The sequence below is a fragment of the Oncorhynchus masou genome, chromosome 31 (assembly GCF_036934945.1).
Source record: "Oncorhynchus masou masou isolate Uvic2021 chromosome 31, UVic_Omas_1.1, whole genome shotgun sequence".
Lineage (NCBI taxonomy): Eukaryota > Metazoa > Chordata > Actinopteri > Salmoniformes > Salmonidae > Oncorhynchus > Oncorhynchus masou.
The window spans coordinates 101,116,081-101,131,873 of NC_088242.1; the positions used below are offsets into that span (position 1 = coordinate 101,116,081).

The 15,793-nt window shown below is 42.9% G+C and overlaps 1 protein-coding gene across 1 annotated transcript in view; it reads left to right on the plus strand.

Moving 5' to 3' along the window:
- The window catches only part of lnp1 (leukemia NUP98 fusion partner 1), a 45,022-nt gene extending 41,259 nt beyond the window's left edge, over nucleotides 1–3,763 (plus strand). Inside the window, exon 4 of the mRNA XM_064952841.1 lies at nucleotides 3,584–3,763. Within this exon, the coding sequence (XP_064808913.1) occupies nucleotides 3,584–3,763 (180 nt within the window). The remainder of the gene's footprint in view (nucleotides 1–3,583) is intronic.
- Nucleotides 3,764–15,793: the final 12,030 nt, after the last annotated feature.

Here is a 15,793-nt window from a genome sequence, read left to right on the forward strand (position 1 = left end):
ATGCTAATCCCCACTACCACACTGGTGATGCTCATCCCCACCACTCTGATGATGGTAATCCCCACTACCACACTGATGATGCTAATCCCCACTACGACTCTGATGATGCTAACCCCCACTACCACACTGGTGATGCTAATCCCCACTACCACACTGGTGATGCTAATCCCCACTACCACACAGGTGATTCTAATCCCCACTACGACTCTGATGATGCTAATCCCCACTACCACACTGATGATGCTTATCCCCACTACCACTCTTATGATGCTAATCCCCACTACCACTCTTATGATGCTTATCCCCACTACCACTCTTATGATGCTAATCCCCACTACCACACTGATGATGCTTATCCCCACTACCACACTGATGATGCTTATCCCCACTACCACTCTTAAGATGCTAATCCCCACTACCACACTGATGATGCTTATCCCCACTACCACTCTTATGATGCTAATCCCCCACTACCACTCTTATGACGCTAATCCCCCACTACCACACTGATGATGCTTATCCCCACTACCACTCTTATGATGCTAATCCCCACTACCACACTGATGATGCTTATCCCCACTACCACTCTTATGATGCTAATCCCCCACTACCACTCTTATGATGCTAATCCCCCACTACCACACTGACGATGCTTATCCCCACTACCACTCTTATGATGCTAATCCCCACTACCACACTGATGATGCTTATCCCCACTACCACTCTTATGATGCTAATCCCCCACTACCACTCTTATGATGCTAATCCCCCACTACCACACTGATGATGCTTATCCCCACTACCACTCTTATGATGCTAATCCCCACCACTCTGATGATGCTAATCCCCCACTACCACACTGGTGATGCTAATCCCCACTACCACTCTGATGATGCTAATCCCCACTACCACACTGATGATGCTAATCCCCACTACCACTCTTATGATGCTAATCCCCACTACCACTCTGATGATGCTAATCCCCCACTACCACACTGATGATGCTTATCCCCACTACCACTCTTATGATGCTAATCCCCACTACCACACTGATGATGCTTATCCCCACTACCACACTGATGATGCTTATCCCCACTACCACTCTTATGATGCTAATCCCCCACTACCACTCTTATGATGCTAATCCCCCACTACCACACTGATGATGCTAATCCCCACTACCACTCTTATGATGCTAATCCCCACCACTCTGATGATGCTAATCCCCCACTACCACACTGGTGATGCTAATCCCCACTACCACTCTGATGATGCTAATCCCCACTACCACACTGATGATGCTAATCCCCACTACCACTCTTATGATGCTAATCCCCACTACCACTCTGATGATGCTAATCCCCCACTACCACACTGATGATGCTTATCCCCACTACCACTCTTATGATGCTAATCCCCACCACTCTGATGATGCTAATCCCCACTACCACACTGGTGATGCTAATCCCCACTACCACTCTGATGATGCTAATCCCCACTACCACACTGATGATGCTAATCCCCACTACCACTCTTATGATGCTAATCCCCACTACCACTCTGATGATGCTAATCCCCCACTACCACACTGATGATGCTTATCCCCACTACCACTCTTATGATGCTAATCCCCACTACCACTCTGATGATGCCAATCCCCCACTACCACACTGATGATGCTTATCCCCACTACCACTCTTATGATGCTAATCCCCACTACCACTCTTATGATGCTAATCCCCCACTACCACACTGATGATGCTAATCCCCACTACCACTCTTATGATGCTAATCCCCACCACTCTGATGATGCTAATCCCCCACTACCACACTGGTGATGCTAATCCCCACTACCACTCTGATGATGCTAATCCCCACTACCACACTGATGATGCTAATCCCCACTACCACTCTTATGATGCTAATCCCCACTACCACTCTGATGATGCTAATCCCCCACTACCACACTGATGATGCTTATCCCCACTACCACTCTTATGATGCTAATCCCCACTACCACACTGATGATGCTTATCCCCACTACCACACTGATGATGCTTATCCCCACTACCACTCTTATGATGCTAATCCCCCACTACCACTCTTATGATGCTAATCCCCCACTACCACACTGATGATGCTAATCCCCACTACCACTCTTATGATGCTAATCCCCACCACTCTGATGATGCTAATCCCCCACTACCACACTGGTGATGCTAATCCCCACTACCACTCTGATGATCCTAATCCCCACCACCCTGGTGATGCTAATCCCCACTACCACACTGATGATGCTCATCGCCACTACCACACTGATCATGCTAATCCCCACCACTCTGATGATGCTAATCCCCACCACTCTGATGATGCTAATCCCCACTACCACACTGATGATGCTAATCCCCACTACCACTCTGATGATGCTAATCCCCACTACCACACTGGTGATGCTAATCCCCACTACCACACTGATGGTGCTAATCCCCACTACCACACTGATGGTGCTAATCCCCACCACTCTGATGATGCTAATCCCCCACTACCACACCGGTGATGCTAATCCCCACTACCACTCTGATGATGCTTATCCCCACTACCACACTGGTGATGCTAATCCCCACTACCACTCTGATGATGCTAATCCCCACTACCACACTGATGATGCTAATCCCCACTACCACTCTGGTGATGCTAATCCCCACCACCCTGGTGATTCTAATCCCCACTACCACACTGATGATGCTAATCCCCACTACCACACTGATGATGCTAATACCTGACCCCAACACCAGAAGCACGATACCTGTCCACAACACCAGAAGCATGATACCTGTCCACAACACCAGAAGCATGATACCTGTCCACAACACCAGAAGCATGATACCTGTCCACAACACCAGAAGCATGATACCTGTCCACAACACCAGAAGCATGATACCTGTCCACAACACCAGAAGCATGATACCTGTCCACAACACCAGAAGCATGATACCTGACCCCAACACCATAAGCATGATACCTGTCCACAACACCAAAGGCAAGATACCTGTCCACAACACCAGAAGCATGATACCTGTCCACAACACCAAAGGCATGATACCTGTCCACAACACCAAAGGCATGATACCTGTCCACAACACCATAAGCATGATACCTGTCCACAACACCAAAGGCATGATACCTGACCCCAACAACAGAAGCATGATACCTGACCCCAACAACAGAAGCATGATACCTGTCCACAACACCAGAAGCATGATACCTGTCCACAACACCAGAAGCATGATACCTGTCCACAACACCAGAAGCATGATACCTGTCCACAACACCAGAAGCATGATACCTGACCCCAACACCATAAGCATGATACCTGTCCACAACACCAAAGGCATGATACCTGTCCACAACACCAGAAGCATGATACCTGTCCACAACACCAAAGGCATGATACCTGTCCACAACACCAAAGGCATGATACCTGTCCACAACACCACCCTGACTTGCAGCATGACGTATCCCAGCTGCCTTGTTGTCATCATAAAGCATAAAACTAATGCTGTTTTGATTGGCTGTTTGGAAGGTGGCCAGCAGACTGGATGCGGGGCGTCCCCGGAGCGGGAGCACAGCCGGAGTGTGTGATAGGAGGAAGTCTGTGACTGGAGGAGAGGCGAGGCGGAGCTCAGGCGAGGAGCCGTTCAGCAAGGTGCAGGAGGACTACTGTATCCCCCGACGGCAGCTCTCCCTCAGGAGACAACGCTGAGAAGAAGGGAAAAAAGTTGCCAAAATTCCCAGGTTTTCCAGAAATCGTGATTGGAAGTTTACGGATTTCCTTCTGTTGTTCTCCGGATTCCGGGGATCCTCTAACCAGGATTTCTGGGAAACCTGGGAATTTTGATAAAGTTACCTTCATTTTGGAAACACTAATGCTGAGACAACGCTGAAATAACTAACACAGTAACGTCTAACATGCTGATCACACTGCTCGCGCACGTGCGTCCGCGTGCGTCATCGCGGGCATGTTGATTTTGTCCACCCACACCAGACGTGATCAGGACACACAGGTTGAAATATCAATATTAACTACATTAATTTGTGGACAGGTCGAAACACATGACACATTCATGGACATTTAGCTATCTTGGGATATAAACATTGGGTTGTTATTTTTCCTGAAATGCACAAGATCCTCTACTCTGACAATTAATCCTCAGATAAAAGGGTAAACCTAGTTAGTGTCTAGTAATCTCTCTTCCTTCAGGCTTCTTCTTCTTCTTTGGACTTTATGTGGCGTTTGGCAAACAACTTTAAGGTGCATTACCACCACCAACTGGACTGGAGTGTGGACCTTAGTTCATCTTTCAATCACCCACGTGGGTATATGCTCCTAAAAACCAATAAGGAGATGGGAGAGGTGGGACTTGCAGCGCGTCATGCGTCACAAATAGAACTAGGCTCTATTTTAGCGCCTGGCTATGCAGATGCTTGCTGAAGCGCACATGCCATGTGGGTGCAATGATTGAATAACATGCATGTGTACATTTATTTTGCAATGCTTGCGCAAACGACGCGGTGGTGTGGTCAGCATGTAATCCAAACACACATTCAACTTTCCTTGGACCAAACGGCAGGCTACTATTTGACCTTTCCAACCTAACAGACAGTGAACCAGAGGAACTCACTTTCCAAAAGGTATGGGCCCGTATTCACACAGTGTCTCAGATTAGGAGTGTACTCAGATCCCCTCTGTCTATATAACCCAGGCCTGGTCTGATCCCAGTCTTAGACTTCATCTTTTCAAAATGGCTGATATGTCCCTTTCAACATAACTCTCTTCACAAGACTTACAATGGATCCCTAATGTTTAAAAAGAAGATACAGAACTGATACAACAGGACTGATACAACAGAACTGGTACAACAGGACTGATACAACAGAGATGATACAACAGGACTGGTACAACAGACCTGATACAACAGGACTGATACAACAGGACTGGTAAAACAGAGATGATACAACAGGACTGATACAACAGGACTGGTACAACAGGACTGGTACAACAGAACTGATACAACAGACCTGATACAACAGGACTGATACAACAGAGATGATACAACAGGACTGATACAACAGGACTGATACAACAGACCTGATACAACAGGACTGATACAACAGAGATGATACAACAGGACTGATACAACAGGACTGGTACAACAGGACTGACACAACAGACCTGATACAACAGGACTGATACAACAGAGATGATACAACAGGACTGATACAACAGGACTGGTACAACAGGACTGGTACAAAAGGACTGGTACAACAGGACTGGTACAACAGGACTGATAGAACAGGACTGATACAACAGGACTGGTACAACAGGACTGGTACAACAGAACTGATATAACAGAGATGATACAACAGAGATGATACAACAGGACTGTTACAACAGAGATGATATAACAGAGATGATACAACAGAAGTGATATAACAGAGATGATACAACAGGACTGGTACAACAGGACTGGTACAACAGGACTGATACAACAGAACTGATATAACAGAGATGATACAACAGAGATGATACAACAGGACTGTTACAACAGAGATGATATAACAGAGATGATACAACAGAAGTGATATAACAGAGATGATACAACAGGACTGATACAACAGGACTGATACAACAGGACTGATACAACAGGACTGATACAACAGGACCGATACAACAGAACTGATACAACAGGACTGGTACAACAGGACTGATACAACAGGACTGGTACAACAGGACTGATACAATAGAGATGATACAACAGGACTGATACAACAGGACTGATACAACAGGACTGATACAACAGGACTGATACAACAGGACTGATACAACAGGACCGATACAACAGGACTGATACAACAGGACTGATACAACAGGACCGATACAACAGAACTGATACAACAGGACTGATACAACAGGACCGATACAACAGGACTGATACAACAGGACTGATACAACAGGACTGATACAACAGGACCGATAAAACAGGACTGATACAACAGGACAGATACAACAGGACTGATACAACAGGACTGATACAACAGGACTGATACAACAGGACCGATACAACAGAACTGATACAACAGGACTGATACAACAGGACAGATACAACAGGACCGATACAACAGGACTGATACAACAGGACTGATACAACAGGACTGATACAACAGAGATGATACAACAGAGATGATACAACAAAGATGATATAACAGGACCGATACAACAGGACTGATACAACAGGACTAATACAACAGGACTGATACAACAGGACTGGTACAACAGGACTGATACAACAGGACTGATACAACAGGACTGATACAACAGGACTGATACAACAGGACTGATACAACAGGACCGATACAACAGGACCGATACAACAGAACTGATACAACAGGACCGATACAACAGAACTGATACAACAGGACCGATACAACAGGACCGATACAACAGGACTGATACAACAGGACTGATACAACAGGACTGGTAATACAGAGATGATACAACAAAGATGATACAACAGGACTGATACAACAGGACTGATACAACAGGACCGATACAACAGGACCGATACAACAGGACCGATACAACAGGACTGATACAACAGGACTGATACAACAGAGATGATACAACAGAGATGATACAACAGGACTGATACAACAGGACTGATACAACAGAGATGATACAACAGAGATGATACAACAGAACTGATACAACAGAACTGATACAACAGAGATGATACAACAGGACTGATACAACAGAGATGATACAACAGGACTGATACAACAGGACCGATACAACAGGACTGATACAACAGGACTGATACAACAGGACTGATACAACAGGACCGATAAAACAGGACTGATACAACAGGACAGATACAACAGGACTGATACAACATGACTGATACAACAGGACTGATACAACAGGACCGATACAACAGAACTGATACAACAGGACTGATACAACAGGACAGATACAACAGGACCGATACAACAGGACTGATACAACAGGACTGATACAACAGGACTGATACAACAGAGATGATACAACAGAGATGATACAACAAAGATGATATAACAGGACCGATACAACAGGACTGATACAACAGGACTAATACAACAGGACTGATACAACAGGACTGGTACAACAGGACTGATACAACAGGACTGATACAACAGGACTGATACAACAGGACTGATACAACAGGACTGATACAACAGGACCGATACAACAGGACCGATACAACAGAACTGATACAACAGGACCGATACAACAGAACTGATACAACAGGACCGATACAACAGGACCGATACAACAGGACTGATACAACAGGACTGATACAACAGGACTGGTAATACAGAGATGATACAACAAAGATGATACAACAGGACTGATACAACAGGACTGATACAACAGGACCGATACAACAGGACCGATACAACAGGACCGATACAACAGGACTGATACAACAGGACTGATACAACAGAGATGATACAACAGAGATGATACAACAGGACTGATACAACAGGACTGATACAACAGAGATGATACAACAGAGATGATACAACAGAACTGATACAACAGAACTGATACAACAGAGATGATACAACAGGACTGATACAACAGAGATGATACAACAGAGATGATACAACAGAACTGATACAACAGAACTGATACAACAGAGATGATACAACAGGACTGATACAACAGAGATGATACAACAGAGATGATACAACAGAACTGATACAACAGAACTGATACAACAGAGATGATACAACAGGACTGATACAACAGGACTGATACAACAGAGATGATACAACAGGACTGATATAACAGAGATGATACAACAGAGATGATACAACAGGACTGATACAACAGGACTGATACAAATAAACTGGTACAACAGGACTGATGCAAATGAACTGGTACAACAGGACTGATACAACAGGACTGATACAACAGGACTGATACAACAGGACTGATACAACAGGACTGATATAACAGAGATGATACAACAGAGATGATACAACAGGACTGATACAACAGGATTGATACAACATGACTGATACAACAGGACTGATACAACAGAGATGATACAACAGAGATGATACAACAGGACTGATACAACAGAGATGATACAACAGGACTGATACAACATGACTGATACAACAGGACTGATACAACAGAGATGATACAACAGAGATGATACAACAGGACTGATACAACAGGACTGATACAACAGGACTGATACAACAGGACTGATACAACAGGACTGGTACAACAGGACTGATACAACAGGACTGATACAAATAAACTGGTACAACAGGACTGATACAACAGGACTGATACAACAGGACCGATACAACAGGACTGATACAACAGGACTGATACAACAGGACTGATACAACAGGACTGATACAACAGGACTGATACAACAGGACTGATACAACAGGACTGGTACAACAGGACTGATACAACAGGACTGATACAACAGGACTGATACAACAGGACTGATACAACAGGACTGATACAACACGACTGGTAAAACAGAGATGATACAATAGAGATGATACAACAGAACTGATACAACAGAACTGATACAACAGAGATGATACAACAGGACTGATACAACAGGACTGGTACAACAGGACTGATACAACAGGACTGATACAACAGGACTGATACAACAGGACTGATACAACAGGACTGATAAAACAGAGATGATACAACAGAGATGATACAACAGGACTGATACAACAGGACTGATACAACAGAGATGATACAACAGAGATGATACAACAGAACTGATACAACAGAACTGATACAACAGAGATGATACAACAGGACTGATACAACAGAGATGATACAACAGAGATGATACAACAGAACTGATACAACAGAACTGATACAACAGAGATGATACAACAGGATACAACTGATACAACAGAGATGATACAACAGAGATGATACAACAGAACTGATGATACAACAGAGATGATACAACAGGACTGATACAACAGGACTGATACAACAGGACTGATACAACAGAGATGATACAACAGAGACAACAGGACTGATACAACAGGACTGATACAACAGGACTGATACAACAGGACTGATACAACAGGACTGATACAACAGGACTGATACAACAGAACTGATACAACAGGACTGATACAACAGGACTGATACAACAGGACTGATACAACAGGACTAATACAACAGGACTGATACAACAGGACTGATACAACAGGACTGATATAACAGAGATGATACAACAGAGATGATACAACAGGACTGATACAACAGGACTGATACAACATGACTGATACAACAGAGATGATACAACAGAGATGATACAACAGGACTGATACAACAGAGATGATACAACAGGACTGATACAACAGGACTGATACAACAGAGATGATACAACAGAGATGATACAACAGGACTGATACAACAGGACTGATACAACAGGACTGATACAACAGGACTGATACAACAGGACTGATACAACAGGACTGGTACAACAGGACTGATACAACAGGACTGATACAAATAAACTGGTACAACAGGACTAATACAACAGGACTGATACAACAGGACTGATACAAATGAACTGATACAACAGAACTGGTACAACAGGACTGATACAACAGGACTGATACAATAGAGATGATACAACAGGACTGATACAACAGAGATGATACAACAGGACTGATACAACAGGACTGATACAACAGGACTGATACAACAGGACTAATACAACAGGACTGATACAACAGGACTGATACAAATAAACTGGTACAACAGGACCGATACAACAGGACTGGTACAACAGACCTGATACAATAGAACTGGTACAACAGGACTGGTACAACAGAGATGATACAACAGGACTGATACAACAGGACTGATACAACAGGACTGATACAACAGGACTGATACAACAGGACTGGTACAACAGAATTGGTAAAACGGAGATGATACAACAGGACTGGTAAAACAGAGATGATACAACAAGACTGGTAAAACAGAGATGATACAACAGGACTGGTAAAACAGAGATGATACAACAGGACTGATACAACAGGACTGATACAACAGAGATGATACAACAGAGATGATACAACAGGACTGATACAACAGGACTGATACAACAGAGATGATACAACAGAGATGATACAACAGGACTGATACAACAGGACTGATACAACAGGACTGGTAAAACAGAGATGATACAACAGAGATGATACAACAGGACTGATACAACAGGACTGATACAACAGAGATGATACAACAGAACTGATACAACAGAACTGATACAACAGAGATGATACAACAGGACTGATACAACAGGACTGATACAACAGAGATGATACAACAGGACTGATACAACAGAACTGATACAACAGGACTGATACAACAGGACTGATACAACAGGACTGATACAACAGAGATGATACAACAGGACTGATACAACAGAACTGATACAACAGGACTGATACAACAGAGATGATACAACAGGACTGATACAACAGGACTGATACAACAGGACTAATACAACAGGACTGATACAACAGAGATGATACAACAGGACTAATACAACAGGACTGATACAACAGAGATGATACAACAGAACTGATACAACAGGACTGATACAACAGGACTGATACAACAGGACTGATACAACAGAGATGATACAACAGAGATGATACAACAGGACTGATACAACAGGACTGATACAACAGGACTGATACAACAGAGATGATACAACAGGACTGATACAACAGAACTGATACAACAGGACTGATACAACAGGACTGGTAAAACAGAGATGATACAACAGAGATGATACAACAGGACTGATACAACAGGACTGATACAACAGAGATGATACAACAGGACTGATACAACAGGACTGATACAACAGAGATGATACAACAGGACTGATACAACAGAACTGATACAACAGGACTGATACAACAGGACTGGTAAAACAGGACTGATACAACAGGACTGATACAACAGAGATGATACAACAGGACTGATACAACAGGACTGATACAACAGGACTGATACAACAGGACTGGTAAAACAGAGATGATACAACAGAGATGATACAACAGGACTGATACAACAGGACTGATGCAACAGAGATGATACAACAGGACTGATACAACAGAACTGATACAACAGGACTGATACAACAGTACTGGTAAAACAGAGATGATACAACAGAGATGATACAACAGGACTGATACAACAGGACTGATACAACAGAGATGATACAACAGGACTGATACAACAGGACTGATACAACAGAGATGATACAACAGGACTGATACAACAGAACTGATACAACAGGACTGATACAACAGGACTGGTAAAACAGAGATGATACAACAGGACTGATACAACAGGACTGATACAACAGAGATTATACAACAGAACTGATACAACAGAACTGTTACAACAGAGATGATACAACAGGACTGATACAACAGGACTGGTAAAACAGAGATGATACAACAGAGATGATACAACAGGACTGATACAACAGAGATGATACAACAGGACTGATACAACAGAACTGATACAACAGGACTGATACAACAGAGATGATACAACAGAGATGATACAACAGGACTGATACAACAGGACTGATACAACATGACTGATACAACAGGACTGATATAACAGAGATGATACAACAGAGATGATACAACAGGACTGATACAACAGAGATGATACAACAGAGATGATACAACAGGACTGATACAACATGACTGATACAACAGGACTGATACAACAGAGATGATACAACAGAGATGATACAACAGGACTGATACAACAGGACTGATACAACAGGACTGATACAACAGGACTGATACAACAGGACTGGTACAACAGGACTGATACAACAGGACTGATACAAATAAACTGGTACAACAGGACTGGTACAACAGGACTGATACAACAGGACTGATACAACAGGACTGATACAACAGGACTGATACAACAGGACTGATACAACAGGACTGATACAAATAAACTGGTACAACAGGACTGATACAATAGAACTGGTACAACAGGACTGGTACAACAGAGATGATACAACAGGACTGATACAACAGGACTGATACAACAGGACTGATACAACAGGACTGATACAACAGGACTGATACAATAGAGATGATACAACAGGACTGATACAACAGGACTGATACAACAGAGATGATACAACAGGACTGATACAACAGGACTGATACAACAGGACTGATACAACAGGACTGATACAACAGGACTAATACAACAGGACTGATACAACAGAGATGATACAACAGGACTAATACAACAGGACTGATACAACAGAGATGATACAACAGTACTGATACAACAGGACTGGTACAACAGGACTGATACAACAGGACTGATACAACAGGACTGATACAAATAAACTGGTACAACAGGACTGGTACAACAGGACTGATACAACAGGACTGGTACAACAGACCTGATACAACAGGACTGATACAACAGGACTGGAACAACAGAACTGGTACAACAGGACTGATACAAATGAACTGATACAACAGAACTGGTACAACAGAACTGGTACAACAGGACTGATACAACAGGACTGGAACAACAGAACTGGTACAACAGGACTGATACAACAGGACTGATACAACAGGACTGATACAACAGGACTGGTACAACAGAATTGGTAAAACGGAGATGATACAACAGGACTGATACAACAGGACTGATACAACAGGACTGGTACAACAGGACTGATACAACAGGACTGATACAACAGAATTGGTAAAACGGAGATGATACAACAGGACTGATACAACAGGACTGATACAACAGGACTGATACAACAGGACTGATACAACAGGACTGATACAACAGGACTGATACAACAGGACTGATACAACAGGACTGATACAACAGGACTGATACAACAGTACTGATACAACAGGACTGATACAACAGGACTGATACAACAGGACTGATACAACAGGACTGATACAACAGGACTGATACAACAGGACTGATACAACAGGACTGATACAACAGGACTGATACAACAGGACTGATACAACAGAGATGATACAACAGGACTGGTACAACAGGACTGATACAACAGGACTGATACAAATAAACTGGTACAACAGGACTGATACAACAGGACTGATACAACAGGACTGATACAATAGAACTGGTACAACAGGACTGATACAACAGAGATGATACAATAGAACTGGTACAACAGGACTGTTACAACAGAGATGATACAACAGGACTGATACAAATAAACTGGTACAACAGGACTGATACAACAGGACTGATACAACAGGACTGATACAAGAGGACTGATACAACAGGACTGATACAACAGGACTGGTACAACAGAACTGGTACAACAGGACTGATACAAGAGGACTGATACAACAGGACTGATACAACAGGACTGGTACAACAGAATTGGTAAAACGGAGATGATACAACAGGACTGAAACAACAGGACTGATACAACAGGACTGGTACAACAGGGCTGATACAACAGGACTGATACAACAGGACTGATACAACAGGACTGATACAACAGGACTGATACAACAGGACTGATACAACAGGACTGATACAACAGGACTGATACAACAGGACTGATACAACAGGACTGATACAACAGGACTGATACAACAGGACTGGTACAACAGAATTGGTAAAACGGAGATGATACAACAGGACTGATACAACAGGACTGATATAACAGGACTGATACAACAGAGATGATACAACAGGACTGATACAACAGGACTGATACAACAGGACTGATACAACAGGACTGATACAACAGGACTGATACAACAGGACTGATACAACAGGACTGATACAACAGGACTGATACAACAGGACTGATACAACAGGACTGATACAACAGGACTTATACAACAGGACTGATACAACAGGACTGATACAACAGGACTGATACAACAGAGATGATACAACAGGACTGATACAACAGGACTGATACAACAGGACTGATACAACAGGACTGATACAACAGGACTGATACAACAGGACTGATACAACAGGACTGGTACAACAGAATTGGTAAAACGGAGATGATACAACAGGACTGATACAACAGGACTGATATAACAGGACTGATACAACAGAGATGATACAACAGGACTGATACAACAGGACTGATACAACAGGACTGATACAACAGGACTGATACAACAGGACTGATACAACAGGACTGATACAACAGGACTGATACAACAGGACTGATACAACAGGACTGGTAAAACAGAGATGATACAACAGGACTGGTAAAACAGAGATGATACAACAGGACTGGTACAACAGGACTGATACAACAGGACTGATATAACAGGACTGATACAACAGGACTGATACAACAGAACTGATACAACAGGACTGATACAACAGGACTGATACAACAGGACTGGTAAAACAGAGATGATACAACAGGACTGGTAAAACAGAGATGATACAACAGGACTGGTAAAACAGAGATGATACAACAGGACTGATACAACAGGACTGATACAACAGGACTGATACAACAGGACTGACACAACAGGACTGATACAACAGGACTGATACAACAGGACTGGTACAACAGAACTGATACAACAGAGATGATACAACAGGACTGGTAAAACAGAGATGATACAACAGAGATGATACAACAGAACTGATACAACAGAACTGATACAACAGAGATGATACAACAGGACTGGTAAAACAGAGATGATACAACAGAGATGATACAACAGGACTGATACAACAGGACTGATACAACAGAGATGATACAACAGGACTGATACAACAGAACTGATACAACAGGACTGATACAACAGGACTGGTAAAACAGAGATGATACAACAGAGATGATACAACAGGACTGATACAACAGGACTGATACAACAGAGATGATACAACAGGACTGATACAACAGGACTGATACAACAGAGATGATACAACAGGACTGATACAACAGAACTGATACAACAGGACTGATACAACAGGACTGGTAAAACAGGACTGATACAACAGGACTGATACAACAGAGATGATACAACAGGACTGATACAACAGGACTGATACAACAGGACTGGTAAAACAGAGATGATACAACAGAGATGATACAACAGGACTGATACAACAGGACTGATACAACAGGACTGATACAACAGAGATGATACAACAGGACTGATACAACAGGACTGATACAACAGAGATGATACAACAGGACTGATACAACAGAACTGATACAACAGGACTGATACAACAGGACTGGTAAAACAGAGATGATACAACAGAGATGATACAACAGGACTGATACAACAGGACTGATACAACAGAGATGATACAACAGAACTGATACAACAGAACTGATACAACAGGACTGATACAACAGAACTGATACAACAGGACTGATACAACAGAACTGATACAACAGAGATGATACAACAGGACTGATACAACAGGACTGATACAACAGGACTGATACAACAGGACTGGTAAAACAGAGATGATACAACAGAGATGATACAACAGGACTGGTAAAACAGAGATGATACAACAGGACTGATACAACAGGACTGGTAAAACAGAGATGATACAACAGGACTGATACAAATGAACTGATACAACAGAACTGATACAACAGGACTGATACAACAGAAC